We start from the raw sequence: 20562 nt of genomic DNA, 5'->3' as shown, positions 1-20562 counted from the left end.
GAGGGTGAGGGTGAGGGTGAGGGTGAGGGTGAGGGTGAGGGTCAGGGTTAGGGTTGGGTTATAGGGTTAGGGTTAGGGACGATCCGGGCCCTGCACTGATAGGGGTCCCCTCAAATCGCTATTATGATAAGGTCTAGGCTTGGGCCCTATTCTATTCTTTAATAGGGCCCATAATGTCTAGCGACGCCCCTGGTTCGTAGGATAAATGGCATGTCTACAGCCATGACAAATGCAGTCTCCATTGGTAAATAGTGCAGGCCCATTCAAGTCTCCAGATCAAATAGTCGTGAGCATCTATCAAACAGGAGGCGGGTAGCAAACGCGTATGACGTCCCTCAAAAAGTTCCTCCACTCAAAGAAGGCGGTACAACTTTTTCAAGCCGCTGAAAGCCTGGATCCTGCGGGTCACTTACTGGTCTTATCTTGCGGGTCACTTACTGGTCTTATCTTGCGGTCACTGAACACAGGTCATTTACTGGTCTTATCTTGCGGGTCACTTACTGGTCTTATCTTGCGGGTCACTTACTGGTCTTATGTTGCGGTCACTGGATACAGGTCGGGCGTCGCGACTATTATTGTTCTCAAGTTGCGTCCCAATTTGAAGATGAAAGTGGTGGACGAGCGAGTCTGGGCATTGTTCAAGCGCAACTGTCAGCACACGTTGACATACTGGAGTGTGTTCTTTAGTTTCGGGCTTTGTATCGCGTTTCTGGGACCGACCATCCTCGATCTGAAATGTCAAACGCATTCCACTCTTCAGAAGATCACCTGGGTCTTCTTCTCCCAACAGATCTTCCTACTAATGGGCAGTTCTTTGGGAGGACTCGTCAAGAAAACGTAAGTGATACATCTGTGGAATATAAGAGCATATTTGCTGCTAGGGTGGTCGATCAATTTGTTTAATTCAAGGAACTAACTGTCCTTGCAACTTTATTGTATTTTCAACTTAGGTTATCAACTCAATTTTGACATATGCACACACACATGCACGCACACACACTCACACACACACTCACATGCCTGGGGTTATGGTCAACATGATGAATTGTAACTATAAAGCGTGTGTCTCAAGGAACTTATGTCCAGCTCAGAGCCGAGACAATAACAAGCCTTGCATGCCTACAGCACAGGACCACTTTCTCTAGCAGAATCTATCACTAATCAGGAACACACACACATGCCCAGCGAGAGTTTGCCCTTGCTCCGACCCCTTGTCCATCTGTCCTTTTATGACCTCGGTTCTACACTGTTCCACCCTCCACCTGTTGACTACCTCTGTAACTGGCACATGGCACTAGATACTAAGTGTACCTAATAAAGTGGCCACTGTGTGTGTGTGTTTGTGTGTGTGCACACACACGCACACACACACACACGGCCAGGTCAGGTGTCTGAGGTGTGGGCACACACAGACACACACACACACACACACACACACGGCCAGGTCAGGTGTCTGAGGTGTGGGCACAGAGAGAGTGGAAAGTTGTTGGAATGGAGAGATGGAGGTGAAGATAAGGAGCCTGCTGGTGCCTCATGGTCTGATGTAGATACTGAACTATTAGCCGGGTCAAGGTAACCTTACCGCTCCATTGTGGGGAAGACCAGGCTAAAAATACCCTCCACTCCATTCTACCTCACCCCCGAAAGGATCGTTTTAATAACCACCCCCCCCCTTCTCTCTCTCTCTCTCTCTCTCTCTCCCTCTCTCTCAGGCTCCATCTCTCTCTCTCATTGCTCTTCCTGTGCTCTTTCATCATCTCCGCCGTGTTTGCATTCATTCCTCTCTGTCACCATGTTGCCACGCTGGCCGTGGCCATGGCCGTCTCTGGCATGGCAATGGGGGTGATTGACACTATCGCTAACCTACAGCTGGTGAAGCTCTACCAGAAGGACTCGGCTGTGTTCCTACAGGTCAGAGGGAGGGGAAGGGGGGAGGCGGAGGGGGAGAGGAGGGTGTGTATTTTTGAGATCACACACAGTTATGGGTGATATACGAGAGCAACTGATTTGATAACACCCATGCTAAATCCCCCCTTCAAAGGCCCTGCACTTCTTCATTGGGCTGGGAGCGTTGGTGAGCCCCCTGGTGGCCGACCCCTTCCTGGGAGAGGGAAGTTGCATCCAGGGGCAGAACTGGACGGACAGCTCGGACCTGCAGCAGCTCGGCAGTACTCACAACGTGTCCAACTACCACCTGCACACAGAGGGCACGGTCACAACCAAGGTCTCCTACGCTTTCTGGATCATGGCCCTCATAAATGTGAGTGTGTCGAGAGGGAGGGAGGTGTTGGGGGAGCAGTGGCTGATAGAGAATGCATGGTATTGTATTACAGGTGTATTATTTTTACACTGTAGCAGGTTACTGATTGACTCGAGCCACTGGCTCATTTGACTATAGGACAGAGTAGCACAGCGAGAGAACTGGCTGCTTTACATGAAAGCTGGAGAGGCAGTGTCCTCATCCTGCTATCTCTACCGCTCTTCATCCAGCATGCTGTCCTCATCCTGCTATCTCTACCGCTCTTCATCCAGCATGCTGTCCTCATCCTGCTATCTCTACCGCTCTTCATCCAGCATGCTGTCCTCATCCTGCTATCTCTACCGCTCTTCATCCAGCATGCTGTCCTCATCCTGCTATCTCTACCGCTCTTCATCCAGCATGCTGTCCTCATCCTGCTATCTCTACCGCTCTTCATCCAGCATGCTGTCCTCATCCTGCTATCTCTACCGCTCTTCATCCAGCATGCTGTCCTCATCCTGTATCTCTACCGCTCTTCATCCAGCATGCTGTCCTCATCCTGCTATCTCTACCGCTCTTCATCCAGCATGCTGTCCAGTGAGAAGTCAAGTGTGTTTGTGTCTTCACAAGCTGTTTCCATATAGGTGCATTGGTGATAATGATGATGTGTGTGTGTGTTTACGTACATGTGTGTGTGCATGTGTTTGTCTGTTGTCTCTCCAGCTGCCTGTACCTATAGCAGTGTGTATGTTGATGTACAGAGAGAGGCTGGTCCCCTGCCTCAGCTACAGTCCTCGACTCCTGGCCCCAGACCCCCTGGCCTCTACGACCCCCACAGAGCCGACCCCCACAGACACAGACCAGAGTAAGAGGCTGATGACACACTCATCACACATACAAACATGGAATAAAACCCTCACATATCCTCAACTGTGTGTGTGTGTGTGTGTGTGTGTGTCTCCAGATCACAGGGGGATGTTTGGCTGCTGTAACCGTGGTAATCTGCAGGGTCGTCCTCCTGCTTTCTTTTTCCTCCATATTTTGGGCGGAGCTGTCCTCTTCATCACAGACGGCATAATCGTGAGACCACTTGTCACCAACTCCTACGCATGCAATGACACACACACACACACACACACACACACACGACTAACAGTTCAACTATGTCTGTTTACCTCAGGGTTCATATGCAGGTTTTATCTACACATATGCAGTATCTCGTCCTCTGTCAATGTCTAACAAGACTGCTGGCTTTCTGACCAGTGTGTTCTGGGCCTCAATTTGTGCTGGTAGACTTGGATCTATCTACCTCTCCTGGAAATACACGCATGTGAGGCTGCTCACCGTGAGTCTGGTAAGTAAGTATGAGGAGGGTAATTCGGGAAAACTAACAAGTGAATAAATATTTGAGATGTGTCTATGTAAAAGCTCAGGTGCTGAAGGCTTATCGCTCAAACAATCATGCATGAGAGAATACTGTATAACGACCTGCCAAAATGAGCTCAACTAACGTTGCTGTCGGCGCAAAAACCTCAGAGAGCCGAAAGTCCGGTCCACCAAAGGGATGTCAAAACCAGAAGTAGCCTTCAAATTTAACATTTCCCTGTAACGTAACAAAATGACTTGCACAAAACGCAAGTGTAGTTGATTAATTGCAATTTTACTGCCTTTCCAATTGTTATAGACAGAGGTATTGATTTATTCTGAGTATAAACAAAATAAATATTCTATTTAGTAAATTTGGTGTAATTTTGACGTCACTTTCAGGGTTACAAACATTTCAAAGATCTGAACGCCTCTCATTCCTGAAGGGTTTGAATTTCTGAGGTTCTACCATATCTCTCATTCCTGAGGGGTTTGAAGTTCTGAGGTTCTACCGTATCTGAGGTTCTATCGTATCTGAGGTTCTACCGTATCTCCAAATGCCAAGTTTGCAGGATATTGAAAAGAGCATTGAATCATAAATGATGAGCTTTCAACTGACTGAAATTCTTTATTAAAGCTCTCTCTCTCTCTCCCTCTCTCTCTCTCTCTCTCTCCCTCTCTCTCTCTCTCTCTGTCTCTCTCTCTCTCTCTCTCTCTCTCTCTCTCAGGCGGGGGCGATGGTTGTGGAGACCATGATGCTGATTCTGTACCGCAGCAGCGTGTTTCTCTTCATAGGGACGTGTGTGCTGGGACTGTGTATAAGCAGTGTGTTCCCCTGCATGCTTGCATTTACAGAGGACATTCTGGAATATAAAGGTGTGTGACACACACACACACACACACTGTACAGTATGTCATAACGGTTTTGTGACCTGTGCCCCCTTGTGTTTGTCCAGGTTGTGCCACCACTGTCCTAGTGACCAGTGCCAGCGCAGGAGAGATGGTGTTACAGGTGGTTGTGGGATCGGTGAGTGACTCGCCAGTGTGTGTGTTCACACTAGGGCCACGTTTACACTAATACGTTTTTGTTTTTTTTGTTTTACTAATACGTTGAGTTTCTTGTCTTTGAAATCGAGAGTTTAACATGTTTTTGAATGATTTTTCAAGGTGCCCACCCACATCCATTGTATGACCAAAACGGTGGTAGAGCAATTATCAGACTTTCTCAAAAGTGCGAGTTTTGTCAACGTTTTGATCTGAACCATTGTATATGATCATAAGTAACCTTAAAACAGGGCTAAACATGCATTTTCCCTTTACTACTCCTTTAAGTACAGTATGTGCTGGCTGTATTTCTTCATCACTGAATCTCACTGTCAATTTGTCTGTCCAGAGACAGCTTACAGTTTAGATCATGAGGGACATGGGACCAAAACAGATGTGCTACTGGTCAGACCAGTCAATATTAGCCTACATATTGTCAGCTTTCTTCTATAATACCTTTACATAACACAACGCAAGATGACACATGTTACACTGGCAAGCTGCTCTGTGCTGCCACGTAACATCTGTTTGAATCTGCTTTCCTGACACTGGCGAGCCCTGTAGCCCAAGAGTGCAAATTACAGAGCAAGTAAGGATATGAAATGTTAGAGTTGCTTTGGAGGAGGTAGCAGTGGCTGTTAGTAACCTACTTGATGTCATTAATTTGTAGGCCTACAGAAAGCTTGTCTAAAAGCTAGAAAGCTAGCCTGGGGCCTATTTGCTTTGCAGTGTTTTCCCCGGTCTAGAGCAGAAAGCGGATATTGCTGGGGGGTTTTGTGATGATGGTAAATATCCGGTTGTCACTCCCTCCTTCCCTCCCCTTGGCTTCCTCCGTCGTGTTGTTGACCTGCACTTCTATGTTGCTACCACAAGAGGCAGTGGTCCCAGAACCTGCAGTTCTATGTTGCTACCACAAGAGGCAGTGGTCCCAGAACAGCAAAAGAAAAACACTATGACACCGCACATTTTCCAGATCCTCGGTGGTCTAGTTATGACTACTGCTCAGCGGGCTACACTGTCCCCGACTGGCTCTGACCCGAGGGGGCGGAGTCTCGCCACCACGCCATGCACCCCACAACTCAGCCCCTGAGAGGGCTAGAGACACACTTGTCTTCACCGGTGGGGGCAGGTGGGTAGCCCAGAGAGGGGACAGCATTTCTGTTATACCTCACCGTATCCCTCACTGTTGCGAGCGCAGAACGCTGATTCTACAAGCTCAAGTTGATAAAGACTTATTTAAGGAGCAGCAAACTTAAAACACACCTTTTCAATGTTGTTTTCTGAGCTAGCGTGTTGTGTGTTTTGTCATGAATGTTTCAGTGTCCTGTTCTCTAACTGTTGTCTCTGTGTTGTCGTGTCTCGTTCTGTTACCTATCTGTCTCCCGGGCTGCGCCCCGGGCCCATGTCATTATTGGATGGGGGCGCATTACAAATAAAAATAACATAACATAGCATGGGACAAGAAAGACAGTGGATTGGCTATAGCCTACTCTCAATAGAGAACAGTCAAGCCAGGAATTTGAACTTGAGCAGTGCCGTTAATTACTTTGTTGAGCGCAAGGCCCGTAGGATGAACTTGTAATGGGTGAGTAGCCTACAGTGTTTACTAGTGGGATCGGGGATTTAAATCCATAATGTAATTATTACCCTACGTCATTTGTGTTGGGGAACACCTACTGTAATCTGTGTCTGTGATATTAACATTTGGCCATTTGTGCCATTGATGATACCTGATGTAGGAGGCTATTCTATAAGTGATTGTGGTGCCGTTATCCATTCTCTCCTATAATGAACTGCTGTGCTTTCCTTCATGGATATTTGTTCTGTATCGACATAGTGTGAGAAACCAGGCTGGTGAGTCCAGTGCAGGCTGTTGGCTGTTAGTGTTCATACATTTTGCATTTCGGAGTGATTGTGTGTGTGTGCGCACGAGCGTGCCCTTATGTGTGTATGGGGGGGGGGGGGGGGGGGTTTGGGGATGAAAAATAATATTTTCACCGAGGCCTATCACAACTACGTTACGCTACCGCCTGACAGTAATTTATCAGTAATAATCAGTTCCCAATTAGCTAAGATTCATATATAGATAAAGATGGGGATAACTGGCAATTTCCCATCCATCAGTTTGATCCTCATCTACATATCCCATCCAATCATGGGTGACTGTGTTTGCGTGACTGTCCTTAGTATAATCAGTGCAATTAAATAACTACTTTGTTCTTTTGATAGTTCTAACCACTTTGTCAAGCATTTCTTAATTCTAACATCATACAGAAGAGAAGAAGATTATATCGTTTTAAAAAAAAGTATGTTGCCACAGAAATGATGAAATCAGTGTCTGTCAGTCTCTGCTCTAGTGGTGTGCTCCTGCAAAACTCAGCATAACACTGGTATCTTTATCTATATAGCTTTGTGTAACACTGGTATCTTTATCTATATAGCTTTGTGTAATGTGTAAACTGTGTAATTAGTAGGCTAACTTTCTTTTGAGAATATCACAGCTGGCAGCAACATTTCACAGTATAGCCTATAGGGCACTGTACAGTATAGCCTATAGGGCACTGTACTGTATAGCCTATAGGGCACTGTACCATCTACATGTGAATAATACATTGTAAAGATCTTTATTCTGGTAAGCCGATGGTTCATTTGTATTTCGGTCCACTGGGGTTGGTTTTGACTCTCTGCCCCAGCGCCGGTAATAATAGCCCCATGGTGTAGTAGGATAATCACTCTCTACACACAAACCAGTTAGATTAACACTAAAATGTGCATTCTTGCCCAAGGACACTTCCACATGTTGTCAGGAGGAGCCAGGATTCGAACCGCCGACCATACGATCATTGGACAACTCGCCCTACCTCCTGAGCTACAGTACAGCCACCCTCTAACACAGGACAGATATAGAAAATGACAATGCAATATATTCCTTAGAATTTTAATTTTGTTACAAGCGGTTTGAATCCCGGCTCCTCCTGTCCACATGTCGAAGTGTCCCTGGGAAAGACACTGAACCTCAAATTGCTCCCAATGAGCAGACGAGCACCTTGCATGGCAGCTGCCCCCTTTATAGAGTGAATATAGAGAGAGAATATAGAGTCTGCACAATGTAGCTCTCTTTTAAAGTGAGATGTTTCGAGCTACGTAATGTCTGAAACGTCACACCTGGAACAAATGAGCTACAGGGAGCTACAGAGTGAAACTGAGGGGAAAACAAGTAGCCTACAAATATGATATCTATCTGTCCCTCTGCCTCCAGATGATCGACAGACATGGCAGTTACAGCTTCCAGCTGTGTGGTATAATCTCAGCCTACATTGGATTTGCACTCTTCCTCGTCTTCGTCTATGTCCAACACTCATACAGGAGCCTCCATGCAGATACAGGTACACACACACACACACACCTTATTTTGAGAAGATTCATAGCAGTGCCTTAATCAGTTGTGTCCTCCCAGGCACCTCTAAGGACATCTCCATGATGGAGCAGACGGGTGACGGAAGGGTGAGGCAGTGACACTGGATGGATTCTACAAGCGCAGAGCCGGGTTCAGACCCGATACGAAAGCGCCGTGAAGCGCGGTTTACTTTCGGCGCCCACGTTAACCGATTTGACATCACGGAGCTGCGCGGCCGGCCCGCGCTCTGCATCCATAGTTTGGCCGTCTGGTCTATTTTTTCCACAAGCGTGTGTGTGTGTGTGTGTGCGTGCGCGCGCAGAGGAGTAAAACTGCCTGGTGACGTCACGGAGACATGCACTTCTGGTGTGAACAGCCAGGCTCCTGCTCGCTTCCGCATCCAGTCTGACCCCGGCGTGACCCTGCAGGTGACCCCTGCCCTCTCACTATGACCCTGCAGGTGACCCCTGCCCTCTCACTATGACCCTGCAGGTGACCCCTGCCCTCTCACTATGACCCTGCAGGTGACCCCTGCCCTCTCACTATGACCCTGCAGGTGACCCCTGCCCTCTCACTATGACCCTGCAGGGGACCCCTGCCCTCTCACTATGACCCTGCAGGTGACCCCTGCCCTCTCACTATGACCCTGCAGGTGACCCCTGCCCTCTCACTATGAAGGACACTGTGTGGTTCAGGAGGAAGAGGCTGGAGAGAGACCTGGGACGGCTGCAGGCCTCTGTCTCCCTCCTCCTCCTCCAGTCCTTCCTTCTACCACATAAGAGCTGATCTGGATCAAGCCTCCCCCTCCTCCTCCAGTCCTCCCTTCTACCACATAAGAGCTGATCTGGATCAAGCCTCCTCCTCCTCCTCCTCCAGTCCTCCCTTCTACCACATAAGAGCATGATCTGGATCAAGCCTCCCCCTCCTCCTACAGTCCTCCCTTCAGCCACACAAGAGCATGATCTGGATCAAGCCATGGATGAAGTTACCTCCTGTAATGTAGCAAAGCCTCTAATCAAACACAGACCCAGAGGACGACCTCTCTGGGTTCATCTGCACAATAGTTACTACTTGTCTGATGGTGTTAAAGGGAAAGTGTGGCCTTTCTGAACGCCCGTTATCTGGAATCAGGAACAGCCGTTGTGTTTGTTATTGTCTGTTGTTACTGAAATGGTGTAAGTAATCACTCTTTTAGCACTGTAGGATTTCCTACTTAATACCTATATGCTATTCAGAGGCTCACATACATTAAAGTGTATCAACAATAGAATCAAATCACAGTATTAAACCACGTTTTCCTTCAAAGATTAACCAAACCAAGGATTTGAAAGGCCCTTGGGAAGCATGAATACTAACAGCATGCACATCTGTGTCTCTAGTTTCTGATGGCTGTGGTTACAGCATAACACGTGACATTACGCTAATAAAGTAACTACTGTATACAGTATAAACAAGGTGTGGTGGATAATTCTATAGTAATACACAGGGTAGAGAGATGAGTTTATTTCATATTATGTTCTCATCACTTAAAAATGCACTCTACTCCTCACACTTGGATATGCCACTCCAGACAAGTAGCTTGTAAACATTTGAAAAGCTTTGAACAAACAAATACAATTACAGAACTGGACAAAAACCAAACGGAATAAGCAGTCTGTTAAAGTTCATTTAAGCGCAAAGGTTTGGTGACATTTGAATTCAAGGAAATACACTACAAGTACAGTATATAAACAATTCTTACACCTTCAGAAATATGCACCTACGGTTCTGCTGGATCAAACATGGATGTCTGGATGAACTTTATGGTTCTTTGTAATGGATATTTGATGTCTTCATCAAAACGACTGGAAAAATAGAGAATAGGCTCTTAGTTTATTTTCAACCTATCAATCTTACAAATTTCACTTTTTAGATAAAATACATTAATGGGAACACTGCTTCCTTGCAGCCTATTAGCTTATCTAAATTCTTTGAAATATAAACATTTGATTTAGATTAGCTGCATCTTTTAGATTTGCAGTATAAAGTCATTGTGTGCATAGATTTACAGATTCTGTTGATTGGGAGTAAATATATAGTATTAATTAACAAAGGTAGGTCTAGCTTCTTTAAGGAATACTTACAAATCACTATCAAATCTATAACATAGAAAAGTGATTCTTTAGTATCCAATATTACAGGAACCCTGAGGTTCTAAGTGCCAATGTTACACCACTAACATTTGCATCAACACTATTCACACTATCAAAGGACTACATAAAAACATGGATTAAGTTTCTCTGCGTAAGGCTTTGATATCTCAAATAGTCGATGCAATCTAGGGACAGAGCCCCACAATCTGAGAAGAAAACCACATTAAACTTCAACATTAGAAACATATTCAACTACAGAAATCACAATCTACTATCTGGCCATTACAAAAATATACATTTATATTCTGACTTTGAGGGTGACAAGGGAAAGATGAAAAGAAATTCAATTGAAATAGGTTTAACCTTTTTTTTCTTTTCTGTCAAGTGACTGAATTTGATATCACAAATCTTTAAGCAGGTAAACAATAAGAGAGACAGAAGGAATGAGCTAAAGGGAGCTCTGGTGTGCGGATTCCTTTCTTTCAAACTGAGGGAAGATTAGTCAGTGTGTGTGCTGACTCATTGTGGATTAGGTTTAGGGTTGGGATGAACTGTGGGTTGCATGTTCTGTGTGACTTGGCCTGGCAGAGCACTCTCATTATGCTGTATGCTCAAGCTTCCTTGAGGGACTTGCAAATATGGGTTAAGAACTTATGCAAAGATGGGCGCATAAATCCACGACCCATTCCTAATTACATCAGACATCAATTAATCTACTCTCCCCCCCCCCCCTGATAGGTCTGGCTAAGGCACCACTTGCTGAAGCATGAATGTGTTGGCGGGCGGTAAAGCTCTGAGCTCTAGAATGGGCAATAGTGATAGTTAGTGATTGTCACATACACAAGTGTGAATATGCACCAGTCTACAAATGTTCCGTGAGTTTGGGGGGATGTTGGGTCTAACTAAGCTCTCAGTCTGCTCTGTCTTATGGCTTCATTCTACTACCTCAGGTCTACTAGCATTTCTTTACTTTCGCTTTGGAGTTAAGGTTGAGGATGAAGGTTGGAGTTTGAGGTTAGGGTTAATGGTTGGGTTTAAGGCTAGGGTTCAGGTTCGGCCTCTAGCTGAGGCGTTTCAGGAAGGGGCTATGGCTTCTCATCAACACCACCTGTGGCTGAGCACATACCTGGGTCACCGTCATACCTGAGATTCTACTGACTAGACATACAGAGCAGACTACACTGGCCTTCCACTAGAGGGCATTAGGGCAGATTACCTACAGGGACAAGCAATCTAAACCTCCCTACTCCCAGAGACTGTATGGGCGCGTTCAGCTCTGTTCTCCTATGGAGGTTACAGCTGCCCCTTTTCCACCAACATGAAACCAGTTCCGTTCCGGTTCGCGTGCCTAATTTTGAACCGTTTGGAGCATTTCAACCAAAAATATATTGGTTCAGAACCCCACAAATAGCAGGCTTTCCTTGACCTGAAGTGCAAACTGTGATGACATCAGTGGGCGTGTCATATTCTACAGGTTGGAAAGAGAGGATGGAGAAGGCAACAATGGAGAAGTTAATTGAGAAAATTAATAATCTGATTAATTAATCGTCAGAAAAAGAGTGTGCGGTGGCTTGCCATCGAAACCCAATGCTTGCTGGCGATTTGGTCTCCAGAGTTTCAGGAAAAGCTAGAAAGAGGAAGCTGTATACTGAACTAGTCAGAGTGGGCCATGGCTCGGCTCACTTGAACGCAAGAACAAATAATAAATAAAATGTTTAAAAAAATTAAGAAGGTTTACCGAGACTCATAAAGTGGAGCTGTTTACTTCTGGTGTGCATTGTGTTACGCCAATAACGTATCCTTGGTTACAATGGTTCCATTCAAAACTGGTGGAAACGAGGGCTGGTTTGCTAGATAGAACGAAGGTTCCAAGAATCCTGAACAGAACCGGTTCAAGAACCAGAGGTAATTTGGTGGAAAAGTGCTAAGGATGTCACTGGTTATGGCTCTTATTACAAACTACAGATGCCTGGGCTGTTAGACCTTCCTATACATGCAAATCAAGGGATAGGGGGTTAAGTGCGGGATTATGGGGTTCAATACAAAAAGAAAACAAATTTTCCATCGAAACTGAACGCTGAACTGGAATTGACAACACCAAACAAAGTAAATTCAGAGGTCACAAAGTTCCACAAGAGAAAAATTAAAGGAAATTCTATAAAGGTTATGATTTGAACAAATGTCTGCAATCCCCTTGGTCTGAAAGTGGGAACGCCGTGGTGGATCACATGATGCTCCTCCGGGCTGCTGCACCAGTTGTAGAAGGACAAGGAACAAGAGGATGAGAAGGGACTCAAAGCTGTGTGTGTGTGTGTGTGTTTTAATTGCCATCGCTGGCATGCGAACCATCCAGCTGTCCTGAGCTCCAGAGATCCATCGCTGGCATGCTGACCATCCAGCCGTCCTGCTAACCATCCAGCCGTCCTGCTAACCATCCAGCCGTCCTGCTAACCATCCAGCTGTCCTGAGCTCCAGAGATCTGCTCCCAGCTACCAGTCAGTCCTCGGGTCTGGACAGTGTGTGTACATGTGTGTGTGCATGTGTGTGTGCATGTGTGTGTGCATGTGTGTGTGCATGTGTGTGTGTGTGTGTGCATGTGTGTGTGCATGTGTGTGTTGGAGGATCTGGGTGCCAGACGGGGTCCATGGGGGCATTCCTATGTCTTCGGAGAGATGGGCCCGGGGGTGTTGGTGCCGTCCAGACTGTGCATGGGTATCTGGAACTGGGGGGTCAGCACCGAGGGGAACTGGGGGAGGACGAACGCAGGACAGCGCGTGAGACACACATCACACAGAGACACACATCACATAGACACACATCACACAGAGACACACATCACACAGAGACACACATCACACAGAGACACACATCACACAGAGACACACGTCACACAGAGACACACTTCACACAGACACACACATCACACAGAGACACACATCACACATCACACAGAGACACACATCACACAGAGACACACATCACACAGAGACACACATCACACAGAGACACACATCACACAGAGACACACGTCACACAGAGACACACTTCACACAGACACACACATCACACAGAGACACACATCACACAGAGACACACATCACACAGAGACACACGTCACACAGAGACACACATCACACAGAGACACACATCACACACAGACACACATCACACATCACACAGAGACACACATCACACAGAGACACACGTCACACAGAGACACACGTCACACACGTCACACAGAGACACACATCACACAGAGACACACGTCACACAGAGACACACTTCACACAGAGACACACGTCACACAGAGACACACATCACAGAGACACACGTCACACAGAGACACACGTCACACAGAGACACACGTCACACAGAGACACACGTCACACAGAGACACACGTCACACAGAGACACACGTCACACAGAGACACACGTCACACAGAGACACACGTCACACAGAGACACACGTCACACAGAGACACACGTCACACAGAGACACACATCACACAGAGACACACATCACACAGAGACACACATCACACAGAGACACACATCACACAGAGACACACATCACACAGACACACACATCACACAGAGACACACATCACACAGAGACACACATCACACAGAGAGAAACTAGGGGAGACGTGAAGATGGGGAGAGCAATAAGCAAACAGATCCAGGTGGGTGAGAGAGAGAGGGGAGAGAGGTAGGAGAGAGGAGAGAGAGGTAGGAGAGAGGGGAGAGAGGTAGGAGAGAGGTAGGAGAGAGGAGAGAGAGAGGTAGGAGAGAGGCGCGTTTCTGACCTGGAACAGGGTGTGCGCCCCCTGCTGGCGACGGGTAGCAGGGCTGAGCGGGGCCACCGGACTGAGCGTGCTCCAGAAGTGGATGTTGGACAGCAGAGGACTGGGGGTCAGCAGCAGGGTGGGTGTCTGACAGAGAGATGGATTTTTTGGAGGGAAATGAAGACAAGTTTGTCAGTTCAAGAGAGCTAGTCAGGGTCACAGTTCAAGAGAGCTAGTCAGGGTCACAGTTCAAGAGAGCTAGTCAGGGTCACAGTTCAAGAGAGCTAGTCAGGGTCACAGTTCAAGAGAGCTAGTCAGGGTCACAGTTCAAGAGAGCTAGTCAGGGTCACAGTTCAAGAGAGCTAGTCAGGGTCACAGTTCAAGAGAGCTAGTCAGGGTCACAGTTCAAGAGAGCTAGTCAGGGTCACAGTTCAAGAGAGCTAGTCAGGGTCACAGTTCAAGAGAGCTAGTCAGGGTCACAGTTCAAGAGAGCTAGTCAGGGTCACAGTTCAAGAGAGCTAGTCAGGGTCACAGTTCTATCAAAGTCAACCAGGTTCCTAGACTGCAGGAGCCAAGCTGGCCTGAGTCTGGACTCCAGCAGTACATGGTGACCACAGAGCTCGTCTCCCTGGGGGGGGGCAGAGGAAATGACCCCAGCATTGTCTGGTCCCGCTGATCTAACCCACCCCAGCATTGTCTGGTCCCGCTGATCTAACCCACCCCAGCATTGTCTGGTCCCTGATCTAACCCACCCCAGCATTGTCTGGTCCCTGATCTAACCCACCCCAGCATCGTCTGGTCCCGCTGATCTAACCCACCCCAGCATTGTCTGGTCCCGCTGATCTAACCCACCCCAGCATTGTCTGGTCCCGCTGATCTAACCACCACGGAGACAAACAGGAACACGTGTTTCATGCGGGTCAGAAAGTCCACTTCCCATTGACAAAACCTGATGAGAATCAGCTGCTGTCCTGGCAAGGAAGGGTCCAAGCAAGGAAGGGTCCAAGCAAGGAAGGGTCCAAGCAAGGAAGGGTCCAAGCAAGGAAGGGTCCAAGCAAGGAAGGTACAACACTGCTGCCCTCTGGTGGCGGGGTGGAGGCCGACAACAGACCAACAAGACTTGTGTGGGTGTGTACACTGTATGACTGTGTGTGTGTGTGTGTGTGTGTGTGTGTGTGTGTGTCACCTGCAGCAGGGCCGGAGTGAGGGAGGCGGTGGGCAGAGAGGGGCTGTAGAGGTTCATGGGTGACGAGAGGTCAGAGGAGGTGACCACCAGGGTGGGCGTGCTCAGCTCCAGGACCCTGGGCTTGCGGGCCTTCCCTCCGTTCTGACTGGACCCTCCGGCGCTCCCGCTCACCGGGGACAGGCTCAGCTCCCCGCCCGACACAGAGCCTGCACTCTCCACCTGGCAGAGAGGGGGCGCCAGAGAGACAGAGGGTGCGTTAAGTAGCTGAGCGCTCACTGATCAGGATTCACTTAACGGGTTGCTCAGTTACACTCACTGAGCTGCTCAGGGCACAAGTGAACAACTAGGATCTGTCTGAGCCAAACATCACGTCATCATCATCACTGAACAAAAAAATTAATTAAAGATGGATGCCGAAAGGATGCTGGTACGCCTGTCGGATGGCAAAATAAATGCATCCGTTTTTGTAACCAAAGAAGAACTTCGACGTATAAGTGAAGGTAAATAAATAACATTACAGTTAAATTCCATTTTGATAATGAGCTTTAAGTGCGTTTCTCTCCATTTGGACCCACGTTAGCTAACGTGGCAGAAAGACAACAGGTGGTGATTAAAGTTCTCGTCTCCTAGCAACTCAGCGCTGTTAGAGCAGACCGTTAAGTGGAAGCATTCACTCACTGAACACTCAGCTACTTAACACACCCACGCTCAGATTGAGCATTCACTCACTGAACACTCAGCTACTTAACGCACCCGAAGTAACAAATATTAACTTCACCGGGTCAACACAAGAGCGCTTAACTTGACAACAATTGAGTTGAAGTATGACGTGTCGCCTCACATTTCTGTGCGTGTCTGCGTGCTGGGAGCAGCTCGACTCGATGTCGCTGTCAATCACCAGCTCTTGGGTGGAGTCTGGCACCAGGCTGGGGGAGGGGCTCCGCGACGGCAGCTCCGATAGGGTGAAGGTCGGCGACGCCGACAAAGCGGGGCGGGCTGGCTCGAACACGCACACGAGCTGGGCCAGGAGAGCGGAATGTGTCGTCACGATGTCACCCGTCGGGGGAGGGCCTAGGAAGGGGTACAGCGCAGAGTGGGAGGCTGAGGGCGTCCCTGTTGCCGGAGGAGTGGGCGGTGTTGGTTTAGGGGAGGTGGTTCCAAACTTGATGACGGACGGTGACGCCAGGGGCTGCTGTGGCAGAGGAGACAGGTCCGGGCCTGGGTTGGGCTTCCTCTCCGCTATTCTGTCAGCGGTGCTCTCCATCTTGATAGATTTGAAGAGCTGTCGGCCATTTTGTAGTGAGGTGAGGGTGAAGGAGGTGTAGAGACCAGAGTGGATGTAGTCATTCCGGTTGGACGGCTTGGTGCTGGGGCCCTGTCCCGCCACCCTACCCCCCGACTCCCCCTCTCTGGGCGTGTTGTCCCCCCTCTCTGAGAGGGGCGTGGTCCCCCCTGCGCCTCCTTCCCCCCCCTCGGGCCGAGCAGAGGCCTCCCCTTTCAGAATGTCCGGGTAGGAGACGAAGCGGTAGACAAACTTCTGACCGTTCACCTTCTTGATGATGTTCTACAGGAGAGAGAAGATTTAAAAATCATTTCAGGGGTCAGTAAAAGGGTTCAGGCATGTTGCTGCATCAAATTCACTCAGGCGGCCAAAGAAATGTGAAAGGAAATGTTTACACACAAAGAAAGGACTAAAAAATGCGCCACAAAAGAGCAAGAATAAATCCCAAGGAGAGAGACAGACGGGGGACTAGAGAGACGGAGGGAGAAAATAGAAACAGGAGACCACAGAAAAGCCTTCTGCGTGGGACTGACTGCTTCATCCTTCCTGTCTGTGACCGCCGTACTCCCAACCAATCATCCCCCTGCTAAACATACCAGCCCAGCCCTCCCAACCAATCATCCCCCTGCTAGACATACCAGCCCAGCCCTCCTAACCAATCATCCCCCTGCTAAACATACCAGCCCAGCCCTCCCACTGGCAGGGGCCAGCCAGTCTTCAAGCCTGACCACAAGGAGTGTGGGCGAGAGAGGCACACACACACACACACACACACACGCGCACACACACACACGCGCAAACACACACACACACCCAGGCAGAGCAACTAGGCCCAGACAGAGACCCTGTCTTGCCTTGCTGGCAGCACCAGAGTGGTCCCTGTAGGGAATGAGGGCTCAAGCTGTGTGTTTACAGTAGGCTATGGGCTGGATAAGGATCAATAATGAGCCCTGTAGTCCTATGGAATTGTCAACATGACTTGTATATCTGTGTCTTGTAATACCAGTTGTCTCCTGAGCACTAGCTCGCGACCAAACCCGGTCTTCGTTCTGTCAGGTGAGGTGGGCTTACACACACAGAGATCTGATCAGAAGAATCTCAACTTCAGAGACTAGAACACTTCAGAAAGGTGTGGATCTTCACTATTATCCTGATGTTCTTACCTTGTCATAATAGTATCTCAGTGCTCGACTGAGCTTGTCGTAGTTCATGCTGGGCTTGTTCTTCCTGGCGCCCCACAGCTTGGCCACCTCCTCTGCCTGCAGCAGCTTGAACTCGCCATCGTGATTGGTCCAGCAGATCAATTGATCGTTGGTGGAGTCCAATAGGAGCTGGAGAAGGAACTGCCACAGGGTGACGGAGCTGTCCATGTCCCCTGCCATGCACAGAGATAAAGAGGAGGTCAGGAGCAGTCAGTTATGGGCCCACATCTCAGATAGAGTCAGTATTTCTGACAAAGATTCCATTTCAGAAACGAGGTCTTTTGACGTAACCCAGTTATTCCCTCTGCCAGGACGAAGCAGGGCTTCATGTCTTTAGTGTCATGTGTTTTCCTGTCTGTCTGCCTGTCTGTCTGTGTCTGTCTGTCTGCCTGTCTGTCTGTCTGCCTGCCTGCCTGTCTGCCTGTCTGTCTCTGTCTGTCTGTCTGCCTGCCTGCCTGCCTGCCTGCCTGTCTGTCTGTCTCTGTCTGTCTCTGTCTGTCTGTCTGCCTGCCTGTCTGTCTGTCTGTCTGTCTGTCTGTCTGTCTGTCTGTCTGTCTCTGTCTGTCTCTGTCTGTCTCTGTCTGTCTGCCTGCCTGTCTGTCTCTGTCTGTCTGTCTGCCTGCCTGTCTGTCTGTCTGTCTGTCTGTCTGTCTGTCTGTCTGTCTGTCTGTCTGATCATCACACAAAAACCACCAGACGATGTTCATGAAGCTTTGTGGAGGGGTGTAGCAGCCAAGGAAGAACCCATTCCATTCTGAATCACGAGCGGATCCACAAATAATTTTTCATTTTCAGAAACAGCAGGTCCCTCAGGCACTCAAAACCAGGAGGCGAGGAAGGTAGGAGAAGCAAGCCTTTATTCAGTCATCTGGGTGGTATGACTACCAATCTCTGCCCTGAAGAAGACCAGTGCGGTCGAAACATGTCGGTTATTAATATTTTTAAGCCCAAGATGATTAAATAAAGTCTTTTTCCTCCTACCTTCCTCACCTTCTGGTTTTGAGAGCCTGGGGACCTGCTGTTTGCATTGAAGTTTCCCTCCCAAACCCCAAGAGCACCCGAAAGACTTATATTACCTTGTTCTCACCTGAGCGCCAAGTTCAATCTGCTCTATTTTTCATTTCACGTTAACATGGACATCGGGAGGCGGCCTTCTCTAAACTACACAAGACCACACATTATACTTCTTTGTAAATCATCAAGGCAACCTTTTAGAATGATGCACATCCATATTTCAGAATTGTATAGCAGAGAACTTTCTTTCATCTCTCTCTCTCTCTCTCTCTCTCTCTGGAAACTAGACATCGAGACAGATAGGCTTTCATAGCTCTTGTGCACTGCTTCAAGGATAATGACAATAATGGCAACGGAGAAGGCCTCTGAAATCACAAGGGGGAGAAGGGGTGCACTGGGAGAGACTAATAGAGTCAGGAAGAGTAACAGACAACAGCTACACACACACAACCACACACAAAACACACAACCACACACAACCACACACAAAACACACAGCCACACACACACCAAACAGCAACCAGAAGAGCAAAGGTTCCATGAGGATGAAACAGCACCATACCACTAAGCAGCTATACAGTGTTACAGCCCGAGCTTTTTCATACCGTTACACCCCCCTTTAAATGACAGCCCAGCTGCTCCCAGGCTGAGTGGATGTCTGTCTGAAGGGTCATTATATTTTTCACAAGGAAAAGGAAATAATAGAAGAAAGAGTTTTTGAAAGGCAGCTCAGCTCAAACTGCAACTATGGCTCATTCTCCTCCATGTGTTTCCAAACGCAAAAACAACAGTGAAAAACAATCAGAGTCTGGTAATGATGAGGTTGTAACCCCGATAGTGTATTCAGCCTGTTATTTTGACTATTTTGGTTCTTGAAGTGATGTTTTTACAGTTAACTTTTAACATTGAAGTCAACGGGCACTTCCTCATCCGCACCCCCAAACGTCAGACTGACCAATATGGCTGCCAGGTGAATATGGCGAATTACTAGCCGTGGCAGTGTCCAAATCAATGTTTACAAAGATGTGCTGTAGCATTGTCGTTGCCTGGCAACATTCCCTTTTTCAGAGGAAGTATCTGCAAATGATTAACAAATAGTTCCATTAAAAATACATTTTAAAGTTCGTATCGTCTTTCTTTTTGAAATCATGACGGATAAATGTGGCAACCGTTGTATAAAAGCATTATGGAAGTCGAAGCCGTCGTGCCTAACCACTCCGGCTAGCCTAACCCCTCCCGCTAGCCTAACCACTCCCTCTAGCCTAACCACTCCCACTAGCCTAACCACTCCCTCTAGCCTAACCACTCCCGCTAGCCTAACCAGTCCCTCTAGCCTAACCACTCCCGCTAGCCTAACCACTCCCTCTAGCCTAACCACTCCCTAACCCTAACCACTCCCTCTAGCCTAACCACTCCCTCTAGCCTAACCACTCCCACTAGCCTAACCACTCCCTCTAGCCTAACCACTCCCGCTAGCCTAACCACTCCCTCTAGCCTAACCACTCCCTCTAGCCTAACCACTCCCTCTAGCCTAACCACTCCCACTAGCCTAACCACTCCCTCTAGCCTAACCACTCCCGCTAGCCTAACCACTCCCGCTAGCCTAACCACTCCCGCTAGCCTAACCACTCCCTCTAGCCTAACCACTCCCACTAGCCTAACCACTCCCTCTAGCCTAACCACTCCCGCTAGCCTAACCACTCCCACTAGCCTAACCACTCCCTCTAGCCTAACCACTCCCGCTAGCCTAACCACTCCCGCTAGCCTAACCACTCCCTCTAGCCTAACCACTCCCGCTAGCCTAATCACTCCCGCTAGCCTAACCACTCCCGCTAGCCTAACCCCTCCCGCTAGCCTAACCACTCCCTCTAGCCTAACCACTCCCGCTAGCCTAATCACTCCCGCTAGCCTAACCA

At 48.2% G+C, this 20562-nt stretch overlaps 2 protein-coding genes across 2 annotated transcripts in view; one reads left to right on the top strand and one right to left on the bottom strand.

Annotated features, from left to right (window-relative positions):
- Positions 1-604: 604 nt before the first annotated feature.
- LOC311311239 (major facilitator superfamily domain-containing protein 4A-like) lies at positions 605-8497 on the top strand (the record flags this gene model as incomplete). The annotated part of the gene is made up of 9 exons (XM_084440920.1): positions 605-837; positions 1713-1911; positions 2042-2260; positions 2963-3173; positions 3204-3319; positions 3420-3593; positions 4333-4480; positions 4561-4631; positions 8450-8497. 9 exons carry the CDS (start codon positions 605-607, stop codon positions 8495-8497), a joined length of 1419 nt encoding a protein of 472 aa, XP_084297046.1.
- Positions 8498-9585: 1088 nt separating this feature from the next.
- The window catches only part of elk4 (ETS transcription factor ELK4), a 17389-nt gene continuing 6412 nt past the window's right edge, over positions 9586-20562 (bottom strand). Inside the window, exons 2-6 of the mRNA XM_084440729.1 lie at positions 17594-17805; positions 15990-16712; positions 15149-15367; positions 13984-14109; positions 9586-12923 (exon numbers count right to left, since the gene is read on the bottom strand). Of these exons, the coding sequence (XP_084296855.1) occupies positions 12834-12923; positions 13984-14109; positions 15149-15367; positions 15990-16712; positions 17594-17800 (1365 nt within the window). The 5' untranslated portion in view covers positions 17801-17805 and the 3' untranslated portion in view covers positions 9586-12833. The remainder of the gene's footprint in view (positions 12924-13983; positions 14110-15148; positions 15368-15989; positions 16713-17593; positions 17806-20562) is intronic.

The sequence above is a fragment of the Borostomias antarcticus genome (assembly GCF_949987555.1).
Source record: "Borostomias antarcticus genome assembly, chromosome: 7".
Lineage (NCBI taxonomy): Eukaryota > Metazoa > Chordata > Actinopteri > Stomiiformes > Stomiidae > Borostomias > Borostomias antarcticus.
Note: the sequence above shows the minus strand (reverse complement) of the source record. Positions and strands in the feature narration are given on the sequence as shown.